Source organism: Aythya fuligula, chromosome 2 (assembly GCF_009819795.1).
Source record: "Aythya fuligula isolate bAytFul2 chromosome 2, bAytFul2.pri, whole genome shotgun sequence".
In the NCBI taxonomy this organism is placed as follows: domain Eukaryota; kingdom Metazoa; phylum Chordata; class Aves; order Anseriformes; family Anatidae; genus Aythya; species Aythya fuligula.
In genome coordinates, this window is record NC_045560.1 from 59,967,908 (window position 1) to 59,985,691 (window position 17,784).

A 17,784-nucleotide genomic window follows, 5' to 3' on the forward strand; every position below is an offset into this window, starting at 1 on the left:
GAAAGCTAGCAGTGTTTTCTGTATTATTCAATACATGCCAAGAAGCAATGGACTAAAAGCAACAGGCAAAGCAACACATCATCCTATAGGGTATCTACCTCCCTTCCTGCAACCTCTCAATTGCTATTGTGATACCTCCAGATTTTTGCCTTTTAGAAAAGCACTGCTTTGCTCCAGCTGTAATTCTAGAAACGGTGAGAGCGAAACAGGTTTGTATGTGTCTGGGAATAGGAATAACAACTTTCTTGGATGGTGTTTAATCTCTTACCTTCAGTATTTTTAGTGGATTCCAATAAAAAGTTATGGTTGTTGATTTTATTTGCTTTCATCAAAAGACTCTTCATGGCAAACCAAAGTTCCATAGGTGAATCTGTGGTATGTTCAGAGATTTCTGTTTACTGTAATGCAGATGGCTTTATTTTGCCACCAGTCCCCTGGCATTTAAGTAAATTGTATTCTTTGCAAATTCCTTGTGCATATTAAATTTGCTTAATAGTAGTCGATGAAAATGTATTTTTATGTAAGTGTTCACAGCAAGAATTTACACATTGATCTTTCTTCTGTTCACACATATTTGACTTCTTTGCTCAGAGAACAGATGGGGTGCAGCAGTGTGTATGACAAATGACACAGTGTAATGAACAGAGAATAATCAAGCACATATCAAGAATAGTTTAAAAAGAAGCTTACAATCTAAACCTCTCTTCACTTACAGCAACAAAACTCCTATTGACTTAGTGGTGGATCAGACCCATACAGCAACTCAACAATTTAACAGAAAAAAAAAAAAAAAAAAGGAAAAAAAAATATTTATAAGTAACTGACAACTGAAGAATAGGTAATTTCACTGAATAAGTCATACTGTAAGAGTAATTTTCATATCATTAATCACTCCATTTTACCAATGTCTTGAATTTTTAAAGGAACTCTCGTTTTCTCTTTTCAAATAGTTAATATATCTATGATTCCTATCACTGAATGTTTTTTCTCTTTCCACAAGTAAGTTATTGTTTCATCCTATCACCCTAAGGTCTCATACTTACCACCCTGAACCAGAGCTGAAAGTCCCTGAGAAGAAAATCAGCTAAATACGTACACAGACAACACAAAATTTAGTGGAATTACACCCATTAAAGCATTCCATTAGATCACAGTTTTTCTGAATTCATGCATCATTCAAAAAGTCTTTAGGGAGCCTTCTCAATTACCTGGCTAGGCTAGTTTGGGATGAAGAGTTTTAGAAGTTTACTGATGAAAGAACAAAACTGGAAAAGAATGTGCTCACAGCAGCTTTGGACACCTATGTTTGACTGCACTGAAAATTTAGGGAAAGGAGATGTTACAACAAGAGAAATGAGAAAGGTTAGAAAACAGTATGAAAACATGTCCTTCAGTCATCTATGTTGACACTGTCACTATAAGGTTTGTGACATGAAACTTTTCATGAAAGTTGATGAATATGGTCTGATTTCACACACAGGGCATGAACTACCCAAACTGCCTTGAACAGTATGAATATACCTATAAAAGTGCTGGCTACAAAATGGAACGCACACGCTATGATTATTTTTCAAATAACCATGAAACATATGGACCAGAAGTCAGTCATTTCAACAGAACTGATGATATCACACAGCTAAAGATATTCTCTAGAAAATGCATTCTCACCAAACTCTTACCTTCATTTACACATGCCTTGGGTGGGTAGTGGGCTATATAGGAAGCAAGAAAAGCTTACAACTGTGATTTAGGGCTCCTAAATTCTATATTAACAAAGTTCTTTTATTTCTTTGTGCATCAGTTCCACTTCCAAATAATGAAGGCAACGGTAATTCCTTTTGTCACCTGGATATTGCAAGTGTATATACAAAGTTGTGAGGTGCTTAGAGGAATGGGACGGGAGGGGAGAGAAGCAGACAAACAGCAAAGTAGCTAACATAGCTCATGGATGGGGAACTGCAAGCAAGTCCCTATTTGATTCCATGCTTGCATCTACCAGTTTGCCTAATAAAGTCAATGCTTGAAACAGCAGAGTTGCACCCTCTAGCTAGCAATTACATGCCTATAGCTAAACTAAAGAGCAAAGGTTTCCTGGCTTAATCCCTACTGGTTTGGTAATGCAGGGTGAATAAATGACGTAAGAACTGCACGAGCTTATGTTTATTTATACTACTACATACACTGCAGCCATAACTTGGAGCACTCTAGAGTGAAGGGATACATTTTTATAATGCCTGTTTCTTCATTAAGATTTCATCATCCACCTACGCTAAAAAGCCACTTCCCCTTCACTTTGTTATATATGCTTTTACCCGCTCCTGTTCCTGCATTATTTTTTTAATCTTCAGTTCCCTACTTTACATGCACTCTCAAATTTTAAACAAGCAAAATTTGTGCATTAGTGTGTCCTTTTCATCTATGATTTATGAATGACAGGTTCTTTGGTGCAGCTTAATGGTATGAGAGAGACATTATTTTAAACATTAAAGTGAAAACCATTTACAACTATGATAAGAGAGGTCTGTTGACATTAAACTTTAAAACATGCACAAGGTAAAGGCAAGTAACTGCTCCAACAGGTGAGAGTACTGTGCATGTAGTTCATAAGGGAGTTTGTTCAACACATGAGCTGTCTCTCCCTTTGCTGTTTCACAACCTGTAGGATTTGGTGCTTCAAACCATTCATCAAGTAATCAATAGCAACCATAGCATAATCACCTAAAAACTACTTAGGGTGCAGTGTAGAGCATTCATGTAATAAAATTACCATTTTGTCTGTGATAAACGTTTCCTACTACTTATGACAGCAAGAAATAATAAATACATAAATAAAACAACAACAACAAAAGCAAATTGAAGGAGCTAAAGTTTTATTTTGATATTTCCTGCCCACACCTCTACTACTTCCACACTGGATAGTCACTTCTTTACCATCCTCTTCCATTAAAGCTGTACAATTCCTCTCATAGTATTTTGGCTAATTCTTATCTAACTATACTTGGTTCAGTTCTGTTCAACAGCATCTGCCTTCTGAGAAGCAACCAAGATAATTGGGACTATTAAATAAATACATCTGTATCTCGTAACATATGTGTTTCAATTGAGTACTGTTTCTCACAGCACAGAATGCTAGAGGAAAATAGGCATGCAGTGTCTCATAGAACTGCTTTTTCAGTTGGATTTTAGACCATGAGAATACAGCAAATACCTTAGTGTAGGAGTGTTGCAATGACGAACTTTTTGCTTCTGTGGTTTGGAGTCACGTAACTCCTCCAAACGGCTTGGATGACAGATGGCAGAACCTTATTGATAAAGCAGATCTCCCACAGAAAATACAAGAATGCATATCCTGGGCAGTAATGGCAGCTAACTGAGGAAACTCTGATTTTATAATAAAAGGTTTTAAAAAGTGATTTTCATGCAATACTGTGCTTTTAGTTGCCTTTATTCATTCAGCTACTCTAATCAGCAATGGTGAAACAGAGTACTTGTCTTCATGCTGCTATTTGAAATTTTCAACTGAAACGTGAGTAAAGAACATTGATCATTGATGACAGAAAAGCCTAATGAATCATTCAAGTACTTTACAGTACTGACCTAAAGAATGTAAGAATCCAGCCTCCACTCCAGTTCTGTAAAAATGCAAATATCCGTTAAGTACCTCTCAAGTATTCAAAACCAATCCAAGCATTAACTTTCAATAAATATCAAGAGCAATATTTCATCAGATAAAGATATTGCTCTGTTTAAAAGAGACAAAGTGACACAAACAGGCAAAAGACTATTAGAAAAATGCTGAAGATAACTTACCTTGTAGATTTTGCAATGGCAAAGTCATGATGCCTCCTGCTGCAGCTGCTGCTACCAGCCCTTGGATGTTGGTGAGATTCGCTGTAGGTAGAGTTAGGACCAGTCCTTGTTGGCCCCCCAGCTGCCCAGCCATGTTGAAAGGAATAAGGATCGGCTGATTCAGGGCTGGAGTGCCTCCTGGCATCACCCCTGCTACTGCTGAGGCTAACTGTTGTGCTGTCAGTAATGGCTGTAATGAAACACAGACAGCACGCGTATTTTACTCTGCACAGCTCAGTATTATACATTAATACTTCTACTTGGGATCCTTTAGTGTTCCGGTACGGACATGCCCTGCCTCCAATATCTTCAAACATACGTTTTCACCAACCCAAAAAGCTTTGACAAACTTGACAGACTGAATCTGTAAGCCTAACTGCCATGTAGCATGGTAGCAATTCCAGTTGAATCTAGGCTGGAAAATTCATTACACAGGCACTGAAAATAATTCATGAACACAAGAAGGCCTAACTCAAGTCAGCCTACAAATATCTAAATGCCAACACTTCACAGGTTTTCCCAGTTGTATGTTGATTGGTAGGAGCTGACTACACTACAGCAACGATTACCAGAAGCTGTGTGGACCAAGCAGTATGCAAGACTGTCCTGTGAAGTGGAAGAACATTAAGTATCTTCTTAGAGTATGGTTGAACTTGGAGAAAACTATGAAGTGATATGGAAAATCTTGTAAAAGGTTTAACAGAGTCACGCTATTATGCTTACATTTTGCCATAAAGAAAATAAATATCTGGCATAAAAAATAATGAAATGCCTTTACTAATGCAAGAGCTGTGTGTGACATGCAGAACTGTCAGAGCCAATAAGGTTGCATTAAAATTGCACTAGCTTTTTAATATTAAATCATGACCTGTATTTCAAAAATAACATCTATGAGAAGTTCAAAGATTTTAACCTCCTAAACATGCAAAGCTGCTTACATTTATTTTGGAAAAACATACAAAAAGCTAACCCTTCCAGACAACTACCTTTTAAAACATACAGAAGATACATATATACATACATGCTCCCTTTTTGTAACACAGAATGCAGCCAAATAGAATCACGTCTTCCACATTATATAGATAAAAGACGATCAATCACAATTACTCACTTCTCATCAAATTGCATGCCTCGATTAGTTTAAAGGAAAGATACTGACCTGAGGCCCAACAGGAAATGCAGGATGGGACTGATTGGGTTGGTGCTGGTCACCTGGGCTTGTATCAGACAGCAGTGTGTTTCCTCTGGCCTCTAGAATTCAAAGAGGAGATTGTCTTTAATACCAAGCCTGAGGACTAGCACATTATCTTTTACTCTGATGTCACATAACATCAAGCTGAAAATGATATGTTAAAGTGCTTTATCAATAACTCAAGCACTCAAATCACTTATCAGCTGCATAAATTATGCTAACATTCATTCAGACCAGCCAACTCATTCAAGGAGATACAAAAATCTGACAGCAGTGAAACTGAAGCTATCATCAACCCAGCTAATGTGAGTTGCATTATACATCAATTTACATACAGTACATGAGCACTCCGTGTGTGTGGGAACTGCATTTTTAACGCTTAGGTGAGCATCAGCCTTTCTAATTTCTGAAAGCAAAAATTATCTGAAAAACAATCAAGTCACATCTACTTTGTATCTTAATAAAGTCTTTTCTGTTGCCACTTACTGAGGCAGAAAAGGCAGTACGATGCACAATAGAAAGGCTGAGAACGAGTATGCTTCCAAATGACAGCTATTCCCCTTGTTTTCAAAATTGTATGTGGGGGAAGAGCAAAATTCTGTGAAACCAAGGCTTTTGAGCATTTATTGAGATGATCAATATCCAACAATCGAACTATATGCTGGGCAATAATGACTTACTAAGCACAGAACAGAGTCCAGCCTTTTTTTTTTTTTGCTGAAGCCTGCAAAACAGATTATAAAAGGACAAGAGAAAGGAAAATGTCCTATCAGTTGCAAGAAAGTACCGAGATGTTTTGAAAATTAAGTCCACATTGTCCACTTCCTCCAAGTGAAGGACTTACATCAATCTACAAACTTTTTAAGCACTGATGGCAGAGTCAGGCCCATATTTATCTTTGAAGCTGAAAGAATGACAGTGAGTATCAGAAGTAGCTGTAAGACTACCATGGTCTTTTACAAAGAAAATTCTGGCAATGACTTCAGGTTTCCTGGTTAGTTAGGATAGCTTTAGTTCTGTTAGTTGTTGGGTTTTTTTGTTTATTTATTTATTTATTTATTTATTTGATGCGTGGTTTAAATCCCATTCTAAGTAAGCCTTAACAAGATGCTCTTTTCCACTGTTTGTGCTATGATTAGCAAGAGCAAGACAATTCAGAACCAGTTTATTGGCACGCCATGGTGTGCTAAGGAAAAAGATACAATTCTGTCATACTTATAAATTTTAAAGAGGGTATTATCAGCTCATTTAAAACAAATTCTTCTGTATATTCTCTAAGGGGACAGACTTATAAATAATGGAAATGTGAAAAAAAATACTTTGGCACATTAAGGTACAAATAAAATTGACTGCTACATATTATTCAATTGACTTCTATCTCTACAGCAAAGTGTCAATCATAACAGCATTTTAGAATAGGATTAAATAATAAGTGTTCAGAGTTATTATGCAAAAATCATAAAATCTGATTAATTTGTAATATATTTGTGTGGTCTCAAATCAGAAATGGACGTTGCTCTGGGAATACTTACAAACATTCTATTGAAATATCTGATTTGGAACTAATAAAAACACACAGACTTGCTGACTTTTTATAAAGTGAATTCTATAAAAATATGTTTGGCATTTTCATGACCACCGTGATTTAATAATGAGAATAAGATGACCTATTATAAGTGGTAAGCATGCCAACAATTGCCTTATAACATGCAAAAAGAGACACAGTCACTATACTTTTTGTGTGCAATTTACTCCTCTGAGTTTCTGAAAAGAAACATAACTAGATATACGTGACTCAGTGAAAAACATTTCTTTCAAATGCAGTACAATCCTAATCCTGCTGCCACCATTAGGACCAAACATAGGTTTTCTTCAGTACAGGCTCCTCCTATACACAATAAGGTGCTACGTTACTAAATGCAATTTTACTTTAGGTAATTTCCACATGATGTTATAGGCTTGGGGTTTTTGTTTATTTTTGTTTTGTGTTTTAATCTTTCCATCACTGCTCATGTATAAAGTGATATTAGATCAAAGATTCAACACCAATGTATATGTCCCTCCCCATTAAGATCAAGTATTATAAATCAATTTTGTTTATGCAATTTTAAGGCCCGAGATCTCTCTGTGATTTAGTTAGTATTAAAACAAGCTCTTGATAATCTGTCATGTCATTAAATTGCCCTATGAAAGCTTTGGGAGAAGTGCAAATCTGCAGTCAAATATTTACTAGAATTAGATTTAATTGCAATTACTATATCTTGAGCTCCCAGAAAATAAATAAGAAGTTCCAAATGAATACGCCTTTGTTTTCCTATTTTTAACACGGTACCACCATCCTAAGAACCACTGTTTTCTTTTATCTCTTGTACCCTACGGATTTTGCAATATTTCATCTCATGAGCTGTATGTTGTACAAGTGGGTTATACAAGATCATAAAGCCAAATTAATTGCACTCCTTCTTTTTTGTATTGCACTAATTGGAATCACTTAGAATTACATTCCTTTCATATAGTCACTCATTGCAGATGATATATCTTTTAATTCTGTTGCTTGAACACTCTGCCTTCTTCTTCTAGCTCACTTCCTATGTGATATGGACATGCCAATAAAATAGCACACACTTTCATGTGCACAAATGTGGTTTTACATAGTACCCTGTATGAAATTATGCATACCATATTCTCAGAATTAAATTCTCATTTTTCCCCATACTTTATGTATTACCCCATAATATACCTCATCTATTCTTCATACACTTAACAAGGTACTTAGTCTCCTCCCAATCTACCTGTTATAACAGTCTTTCAAGAGTCAGTATTTTTTTCAAAATATACAGGAAAATCTGCTTGCTGAGCTGGCAGTAAATACGGAGAAGCAAGAATTTCAGGGTTAAGTTCTGCTGCATCACACAGAGTGACAGTATTCGTTTCTTACTGTACACTGTCTTCAGCGAGAAGCATAGGTCAAAGCTCCCAGGAAGGCCAAGTACAGCACAAAATCCCAGTAAAAGGCTACTTTTCCTTTTCTATCTAATAACGTTAATAGGGTGGATTCCTCTGAGTTCAGAAAATCTGTAGAGCTGGGAGAGCTCTGTCACATGCACTATTTCTGATTCACAGACTCATTGCTACTCAACCGGAAAAAAACCCTCGTTAAAACTATTGGCCTAACCTAGCAGTGTGTTTGCCCCCATGCTATTTTTCCCCTCAGTTTTCCCACCTTTATTTGGTGGCTCATTACTTCCAGATGCTGGAATGACGTCTTCAGGTAAATTATTCCACTGTGCGAATTCCACTCCTTACTAATAAAAATGAGCTGTCAAAACCTAGCCTAGATTTTCTGGTTGTCCAGGTCCAGGCTGTTACCTCCTGCTGGGCTATCCTCCAATGCTGTACAGCTTTCTACCAGCAAGGGGGATCTTGGCAAGGAACAGAGCTGGGGAGCTACCTCTCCTCTCAAGCAGGTTTTGGAAAGTTTGTTCTCTCATTACACCTGCAATTGCACTGGTGCACCTGGGGCAGGGAGACAGCAGAAATGGGGCACCCAATCTGAAAATAGAGGTAATTCTCCTTAACACCATTAGTCAAGGCAGGGAGCTAAAATTTCTCTTATAACTGAGTGCTGCCATCACAGCCCAAGTCCACGCACTTGCTCAGTACTATCGTAGGAAGAGACAGGAGTGCTAGTGCCATGGTACAGCATGACTGTAGACAAGGCTTTAATATTTAATAAGCAGTATTCATCATATGTGATTCATCATAAACTAATTATAAATTATATAATACATACATTCACCCCTCATCCTGCCAAGAGGCAGAGAGGGCATGACATAATAAAAAATTGAAGTGCACTGTAAACATTGTAAAATAACCCTCTTAAAATAAAATATTATTTAAAATAAAGCTAAGTAAAACAAAGGCAACCTTAGTCTTCCCTTATCAAAAAATAAAATAAAATCCCCAAAAGCAAGCAAAAATCTTGTTCAACAATACATAGCTTGAAAATGAGAAAACCACAAGAGGAATATGAGAAGGGAAAAAAATTCCACAAAACAAGGCCTCCAAGCCTCGTGTGAAATTACAGCTGTAAATGCACTAGTTATAACGAGGCTTTCCAATTTACTTTGTTTTGTTTCATACGCATCTTCTGCAACCTAACAGGTAATGTAGCTCCCTATGTCTTTATCTCACAGTGCCCCCCTCCACGAGGGGGGCTCCAATCCTGCCTTTACAAATGGGCACCTAATGGACTGAGGGACTTGCATCCAGATTCTCAAATCAGCATGGTTTAGGCACCCCTATCTCTTCAGCTGTAGTTACATTGTTCAGGAAAGGAGTGTGGATTGGGTCAAAGCACAACATACTTGGAGCACCACTGGCAAGGTGAACCTGCATGCTTTGCACTGCCCATCCCAGCGGCCCTTGGCACACAACACGTCCAAATCTGTCCGGGAACCTGAAGCTGACTGGCAAATGCGACTACACCGAGAAGCACTGCAGGAGATGTGATGGCATGTGTTAAACACCTCCATCTGGTTCTTTCCTCGACCTCTTGGCTCAGATGCAGAAGCGTGCTTGTGCCTGCTCCTGTGCCTCCTCTCAAACTCTGCTCCAAGTCCCGCTCAAAGTCAATGCTTGAACCACAGCATGGGGGTAGCCTCAGCAGATGATCTGGACACAACTAACTTCGTGGTCTTCAAGAAGTTAATTCAGCATTAACTTGTCTCATCTTTGTACCAGAACCCAGGAGATATTGAGCCATCTCTCTTTAGTGCTCAGGGCTTTAAAAAACAAGCAGGATTAAATTTAATAACACTAGATTTTCAGTAGTCAAAAGAGTATGTAAATCCTTCTGAAATACACATTTAAGCAAAGATTTTAAATGAATCACTATTAATGAAAAGCATAGTGTTTAAAGCAACCGCTTATATTAAAACCCTTAGATACAGTTCCACAGGCTGACAGTAAATTGCTTGTATCTCTCGGTAACTGTAACAACGAGTAGACATTTTTTTTCTTTCCCAATGAACCTACTCACATTAAAGATACAGCTTTAAGAATGAAATCATGAAAGTGAGCGTGTGAGTCTGTAAGAAAAGTCTTACATTTTTAAAACCAATAAAGCCACTCTGAGCTTGGGTTTTCATAGCAGCATTTAAATCACAAGCCATATTATCACGAAAAAAATAGACAACTTCTTAAAATAAATGAAACAGTCTGACTGATAAGATTCAAATTATCGGGTGCTGTGTGGAAGTCCATCATCTCTGATTAAAGTAACTCATCTTTTCCTTAAATGAACCCTTAATTGTCAGCAATTATACCAGGTGCAATCTTGCTGGCAAAATTTAATAGCTGAAAGAAAAAGATGCAGCTGCTAATGAAAAAATGTAACATCCTCTCCAAACAATTCTCACTCTGCCATGAAGCACCACACTGCAGCTCTTAATTTCACTGTTTTTATTTTCCTGCTGCCTCAGAGTTTGGCCATGTAGCAGGAAGCCCTTCCAAATCACCTCATCATTACTAATCAGATTGCTACACAGAATTTCACAAACACGTCCAAATTTTACAATACTTGCGGGAGATAAAATTCAGATTTTATGATGAATGTTGTATTTGTTTTACACTGGTATTATCCTGTGGTTATGAGAGGAGATATTCCTGTAATCTTAGCAAAGAAAACCAAGCACTGAAAGTAAATGAGATTAATGAATCCCTCATTGAAAGGTCTGTATTCAGGCTTGGACTTCTCATATTTAATTTAGTAGCCAGATAGTTGTCTTATTCCAGTCTGTGGCCAAGATGTGGCATATAATTCACTCATCTGGATCGTATCAAACTTCTTTCTATATCAAGTTAACCCACAGATCGGTAAGCTATTCACCTTTTCCTGCTGACCTCTACTTCTGAGCTTTTATTTTTAGGAAGTGATTTCAGCCTCACAAAGAAAACCAAACAGGAGACCAAGGCTTGTGCAGAGTTACCAGCAGCACCTGGCAACTCTGAAACCTAGCAATGTTACAACTCTTGGTACCATTATTTTACTGCTGATCATTTTAGTAAGACATCCAAGCACTGTGCTTGTTTTCCACAAAGTCAGTTTATCTCCTTTGTCTCAACTTACATAACTTAATTCACTCTTAGTTCTTCTTTACCTATGTATAAAAATCTTCTAGTTTACCTTTTAAAATGTTTGTAGTGTGATAAGGAAACACCATACTGATCTAGTGTACTGGCATATATGCCAATGCAGTATCTTGTACAGAAAAGCTAAAAATCCTGCCTTTAAAATGGATTGAATTAGACAGCTGAACGAATAGAGCAGATTTGCTTTACTGACTGTATCATTCAGTGCTTAAGTAAGTAAAACCCCACAGTTTTATACTTATCTGAAACTGCCACACAGTTGCTACAGCAAAGCTACCAAAATTCTGAGCCGAGCTCAGAATCAGTCTGCCAGCAGTGCACAAACCCTTGCCTTTGCCTCCTCCCTGGGGATATTTCCTCCTAAAGGATCGTTTCTGGCAAGGTACATAAGGTAGTTGAAATGACTGTGCTCATTACCTATATGCACTGAGCTATGCTTGTATTTACACACCTGCATCTTTCTGGGTAAGAACTGAAAACATTAAACCTTCACAACTGTTTATAATGAAAATCAAGCTATTAAAGTGATTCATGATAAAAAGAACTTCTCATGGGCATCCACCAGTTATGTTTACTACCAAACAAACAAACAAACAACTACCAAAGACACAAAAATCATGGACAATGCAAAATTCCAGCTCTGCCAACTGCCTCAAATTTTCTTTCACGTCTCTATCTTTTCTCCTTTTTCACTGTCTTTTCTTTTCTTTTCTTCTTTTTCCTTTCTGAAACTGCAAAAAAAAATTCCTGTTGGTGCCTATGTGAATATTCTTCCACTTTAGATACTTCATGTCAGAAAAGGAGCATAGCCACTGCAGAGAAAGTGAAGGAATATAATTGCAAAAGTATGTTCTTTATTCAAAATAGACTCATTCTACTTTTCACCCCCTAAGTACAGTGCATAAAAATCCCTTGTTAATGGTACATACATTTTTTATGAATTGGACCCTTCATATTGAGAGTTCTAGTTGCTTTTCTACTGTATGCATTAGCACAAATATAATCACATTAAGGTCACAAAGACCCTATCAGTTTTCCCTGAATTCATACAACATTTCATACTCACTGTTTGCTGTTAGTGCTGGTGAATGCAATGATGATAAAGGTTACTTACCAGAAGATGGACAGTTGAATGCATTATTATTTCATGTTGGGCAGCTGATCCCTAGCTAAGAAGGGCAGGAGGCTTCTCTAAATTAAACTTCCCTTTCTTTCCAGCCCTGCCAGCTTACTAAATGCCAAAGAGCAAGCACATTAAAAAGATCTATTTTGGAAAAACTGCCATAGTTTGCCATCTTTCTATAGCTAACTAACATTTCTGTATGATTTTTACAGCATTTATCTATGCAGGTGGTTTTGTTCTTGACAGGGTAGGGGGCAAGTAGGGCTTTCTACCAAAAGGACAATTTCCTGATACTCACCCTCCTAATCTGATTCCCCTACCTTCCCCCAAATAAGGCACACTGTGATGGTATCTTATAAGGACATATACATTGATGCTTGCCTGGGAAACCTTGCACAACTTATGTATTATGGGCTTGGCTGCTGGCACTACAGGCTGGTGAACGCCTGGCAATACATGTGGGCAGCCTCTAGTGTGCCATTTAGGCGTTTGGGAGGAAGAGAAGGGTAGTGTGGCTGACTTCTTTTGTTTTTAGAGGTTCCTTTAATAGACTTACTTACAAAGGGCGGGGCTGATCTGATCTAATGACAGAAATTTAACTCACAGCTTCCAGGGACTGGAAAGAAAAAGCTGTAAAGTGAGGAGGGGATGAGCCTAGTGTCCAATCAAACCTATGAGAGACTGTTTAGGAATTCAAATTGTCTAGTTCAGTGAGTGGGAAATATCCAGTTAAGGGAAGAGATGTTCATTTAAACCCAGTAAAAGTACCAGGCACTGACATCTTCTGCAGAGCCAGTGTTCAGTGAAATGCACCCCACAATATATGTAAACTGCTACTGGAGTGTCCTGTCCAGCAAGGATGGTCAAGCAACAGTGGTTTATCACTCTTGCTCCTGAGTTCACTGTCTGGTTTCATCCCTCCGGTGTCTTTAACAATTTCACACTCTCTGCTGTGTTCTTTACACAGCCCTGTGGGGCAGCTCCATCAAGTGTCTCATTACAGGTTGTTCAGCTGTTCAGACATTATTGAGACTCTTGACAGAGCTGTCCCACAGAGCGGCATGCTGCAGGAGTCCAGTCAAGATCTGTGAGGAAACCTTAACAGCAGTAGCAACTCTGTATGCAGGAGACCACGCTCCTAGATCAGGCTAAATCACAAAGCAGCTAAAGTTCACATTATAAACCTATTTAGCTGCACATGTACCTTCAAAAATTCCTAGCTACAAAAATTCAACAGCCCTTCCCCTTTGAAAGTAGCCTGCACTGTCTGATGTCTGCAGCATGTCCTCATGATGTGGCTCAGCAGGGTGGGCCATTATTTCAAATGAAAGTGTGGCTGCCAGTTGCAGAAACTTCTGGTACGCATGCCTCCAGATCGTTTTAATCTTGAACTAACTTCTGTCTCTTTGCTATTGTCCGAAATCAACTGTAGTGACTATTTACAAAGGGCTTTGTCAGGATTTCCCAAATACTTTATTTTTTAAAGACTTTTTTTTAAAAAAAAAAAAATTCTGCTGGCCAGATCTTCAAGATCTGGCCCATTCAAGATCGGCCCATCTACAAGAAGGGCCGGAGGGCAGACCCGGGAAACTACAGGCCTGTCAGTTTGACCTCAGTGCCAGGGAAGCTCATGGAGCAGATCCTCCTGAGAGTCATCACGCAGCACTTGCAGGGCAAGCAGGCGATCAGGCCCAGTCAGCATGGCTTTATGAAAGGCAGGTCATGCCTGACGAACCTGATCTCCTTCTATGACAAAGTGACGCGCTGGGTGGACGAGGGAAAGGCTGTGGATGTGGTCTACCTTGACTTCAGCAAGGCTTTTGACACCGTCTCCCACAGCATTCTCCTCAAGAAACTGGCTGCTCTTGGCTTGGACTGGTGCACGCTTCGTTGGGTTAGAAACTGGCTGGATAGCCGGGCCCAAAGAGTCGTGGTGAATGGAGCCAAGTCCAGTTGGAGGCCAGTCACTAGTGGCGTCCCCCAGGGCTCGGTGCTGGGGCCGGTCCTCTTTAATATCTTCATCGATGATCTGGACGAGGGCATCGAGTGCACCCTCAGTAAGTTCGCAGATGACACCAAGTTAGGTGCGTGTGTTGATCTGCTTGAGGGTAGGAAGGCTCTGCAGGAGGATCTGGATAGGCTGCACCGATGGGCTGAGGTCAACTGCATGAAGTTCAACAAGGCCAAGTGCCGGGTCCTGCACCTGGGGCGCAATAACCCCAAGCAGAGCTACAGGCTGGGAGAGAAATGGTTGGAGAGCTGCCAGGCAGAGAAGGACCTGGGAGTGATGGTGGATAGTCGGCTGAATATGAGCCAGCAGTGTGCTCAGGTGGCCAAGAAGGCCAACGGCATCCTGGCTTGTATCAGGAACAGTGTGACCAGCAGGGCTAGGGAGGTGATCGTCCCCCTGTACTCAGCTCTGGTGAGGCCGCACCTCGAGTACTGTGTTCAGTTTTGGGCCCCTCGCTACAAGAAGGACATGGAGGTGCTTGAGCGGGTGCAGAGAAGGGCTGTGAAGCTGGTGAGGGGCCTGGAGAACAAGTCCTACGAGGAGCGGCTGAGGGAGCTGGGCTTGTTCAGCCTGGAGAAGAGGAGGCTCAGGGGCGACCTTATCGCTCTCTATGGGTACCTCAAGGGAGGCTGTAGCGAGGTGGGGGTTGGCCTGTTCTCCCACGTGCCTGGTGACAGGACGAGGGGGAATGGGCTTAAGTTGAGCCAGGGGAGTTTTAGGTTAGATGTTAGGAAGAACTTCTTCACTGAAAGGGTTGTGAGGCACTGGAACAGGCTGCCCAGGGAAGTGGTTGAGTCACCATCCCTGGAAGTCTTCAAAAGACGTTTAGATGTAGAGCTTAGGGAAATGGTTTAGTGGGGACTGTTAGCGTTAGGTCAGAGGTTGGACTCGATGATCTTGAGGTCTCTTCCAACCTAGAAAATTCTGTGATTCTGTGATTCTGTGATCTTGCAAGCTATGTCAAGCCTGATCGCCACTAAACCATGTTTAAAACACTTGGCAAGGACTTTTGGTTGTCCTCACTTCCATTCCACTCCTCTTCTCTGGAACAAAATTAAAAAAAAAAAAAAAAAAAAAAAAAAAAAACCACAAAAACAAAAACACTAAAGAACTTGTAGTTGGCATACCATCCTGTCTGCCTCCCACATCCAGACAGCTATCTGAGCTACCCTAGACAATGATAGCGAAACCACTAGGATGGTCTTTCACACATTAAAAATACCCTAAATGAAGGACTGAATGTCTTACAAACATTTTGGCGTTGTTCCTGCAATATGTTGCCTTTATGTCAAACTCCTGCTGGATTTCACACATGTTGGATTAGTTCTTTAGGAAGGGTTTGAGAGTACAGCACAGACTAAAAAGCTTTATACATAACAGGCATGTATTCCTGGACAATCATATTGCATGAAGGACCTACTAGTTAGTAACACCTTGTCATGGCAAGACCTCTGTTGTAAGAACATGTCATGCAGGAAGGAAATCAGCAAAAAAAAATGCTGCACGACTTAGCTTTGCCAAAATACCAAGTGGCAGGCAACTTGCTTCCAAGAGTTGAGAGAAAGGGTACTGTGATACATCCTAACAGGATTAAACTACATGGAATACACAAACTGTTTCTAATCCACAAGAATGCTTGCATTCATATATATGTGTATGCCTGCCTATATATAGATATTTATTTTTAAACAAGTTAGTTTCTTACATCCTTTTCATTTTTATATTTTTGTTCTGTTTATTTTTTCATCATTACTGTAATTGAAAAATATCTACTGGTAAAAGATGCTATTAATTTAAGTGCGTTCATAGTGTTTTATGTCACTAATAGACTTAGGTAACATTATTCTTTTATCCTTTTTACAAAGCATAATTTTATTGTCCTCTAATTTCTAAGATTTTACTTCCACTTAAAGTCAAGCAGAGTGAGGGCTTTGCAGAATTCTATTATATTATTGTCCTGTCGTTATTCTGACTCCATTACACAACAACACAAAACCAGCATCAGCTTCCATTTGTCATATTATTTATCTTGAGGATTATGTCAGATCTCAGACTGTGTACGTGCCTACTAAACATAATTCTGAACTGGGCAAAAAGTAATCACTGATTCCTTCTAAAAACACTTTCAAAGAAAACATTTTTTAAGTATTCTATATTTCTTTAAGAGCTGTACTTTCTGATTTTGTCCCAAGTAACCCTTTAGAAAAATTGAGCTATATGTGAAATTAATAAATAAATAAAGTTAATGTTTAAAGGTACATATAGACAAACTTGAACTTTGCCCATATACTCAGATGACCAACATCAGCCAGTCCTGGTGAGGAAGCCCCACTGCTGTGTTCGCATGGTGCTCTGCATGTGCTACTTTATGCTGGTACGTATGTGTAGCATCGCTCTAACAGTCACACTGCTTCTAGACAGATGTCTTGTGTCTGGCTGCATGCATGAGAGGGCCCTGGGCCCACCTTTCCAACAAGTCATATCCTTTGGCAGCCTACGCATGGCTCAGTGCACCTGATGTGGATTCCCTTTCCATTCTTAATATTTTCTTTTAGTTTTCCTGCCTTTGTGGACATACAGAGGACAATCAGGGTTGGTTTGAAACAGCTACCACTTTCACCAACCTTTCCTTATAGCTGTCATAACTGAAAATAAATTAATAAATAAATAAAATAAGAAATCTGAGAGATAAGGTGCAAATCTGACAAAAGCAAAAATTAGGTTTAATCATCACAGAGTTCCTCTGAGACCTTCACCAGACCTTTTAATCTCTCACTTGGGGAGTATGATTAGTACCTCAGAACTTAGAAAAGTCCTAGATGACAGAAGCTTGTAAAATTAGAGTGGCTGCATTGGCAGGTATTACCTGCATGCAGCTTCCTCCAGTCACAGACTTTGTATCATCTGACACTGCCCCCCCACTTTTATGGCAAGCACAGTTGATATTGTACAATGTCTGCAAACTGGGGCTCTGCAGTTGCCTTTCCTGCATGCTGAAGGAACCTGCACTCAAGCTCTGTGAGGTAACCATGTCATGTTTGGCACAAAGCCACTCATGTCTCCTTGCATTCTCATGTTGGCACAAAAAGCTCCTACTACATCTTGTCTTTCCGTAACATCACAACACATGCTGGCTTATGAAGAATTCCTGGAGGAAATAATATTTGCTTACTATTAACTATATAGTCCCAAGTGAGTTTCTGATCGCAACCAGTTATTCCATTAACAATCTCCCAGACTGCTTCCTTTGTTATTCTGTACGACCTGTTGATGATACAGATAACAATACACCACATAAATTGCACCTCAGCAAGAGATGTCTGGGTTCAAAACTCAACTTAGATTAAAAATAAACAACAAATAACTGTGTCCATACTTATGGTCTTCTCAATTTAACGGTATTCAAAGTGTCTCCAAGGAAAATCCATTCCTTTACCACAATATGTACAGCTGACA

The 17,784-nt window shown here is 39.3% G+C and overlaps 1 protein-coding gene across 1 annotated transcript in view; it reads right to left on the minus strand.

Moving 5' to 3' along the window:
- POU6F2 (POU class 6 homeobox 2) overlaps positions 1-17,784 on the minus strand; it is a 312,953-nt gene that overhangs the window by 175,978 nt on the left and 119,191 nt on the right. The window contains 2 exon segments of the mRNA XM_032182165.1: positions 3,811-4,039; positions 5,009-5,100. Coding sequence (XP_032038056.1) covers positions 3,811-4,039; positions 5,009-5,100 — 321 coding nt within the window.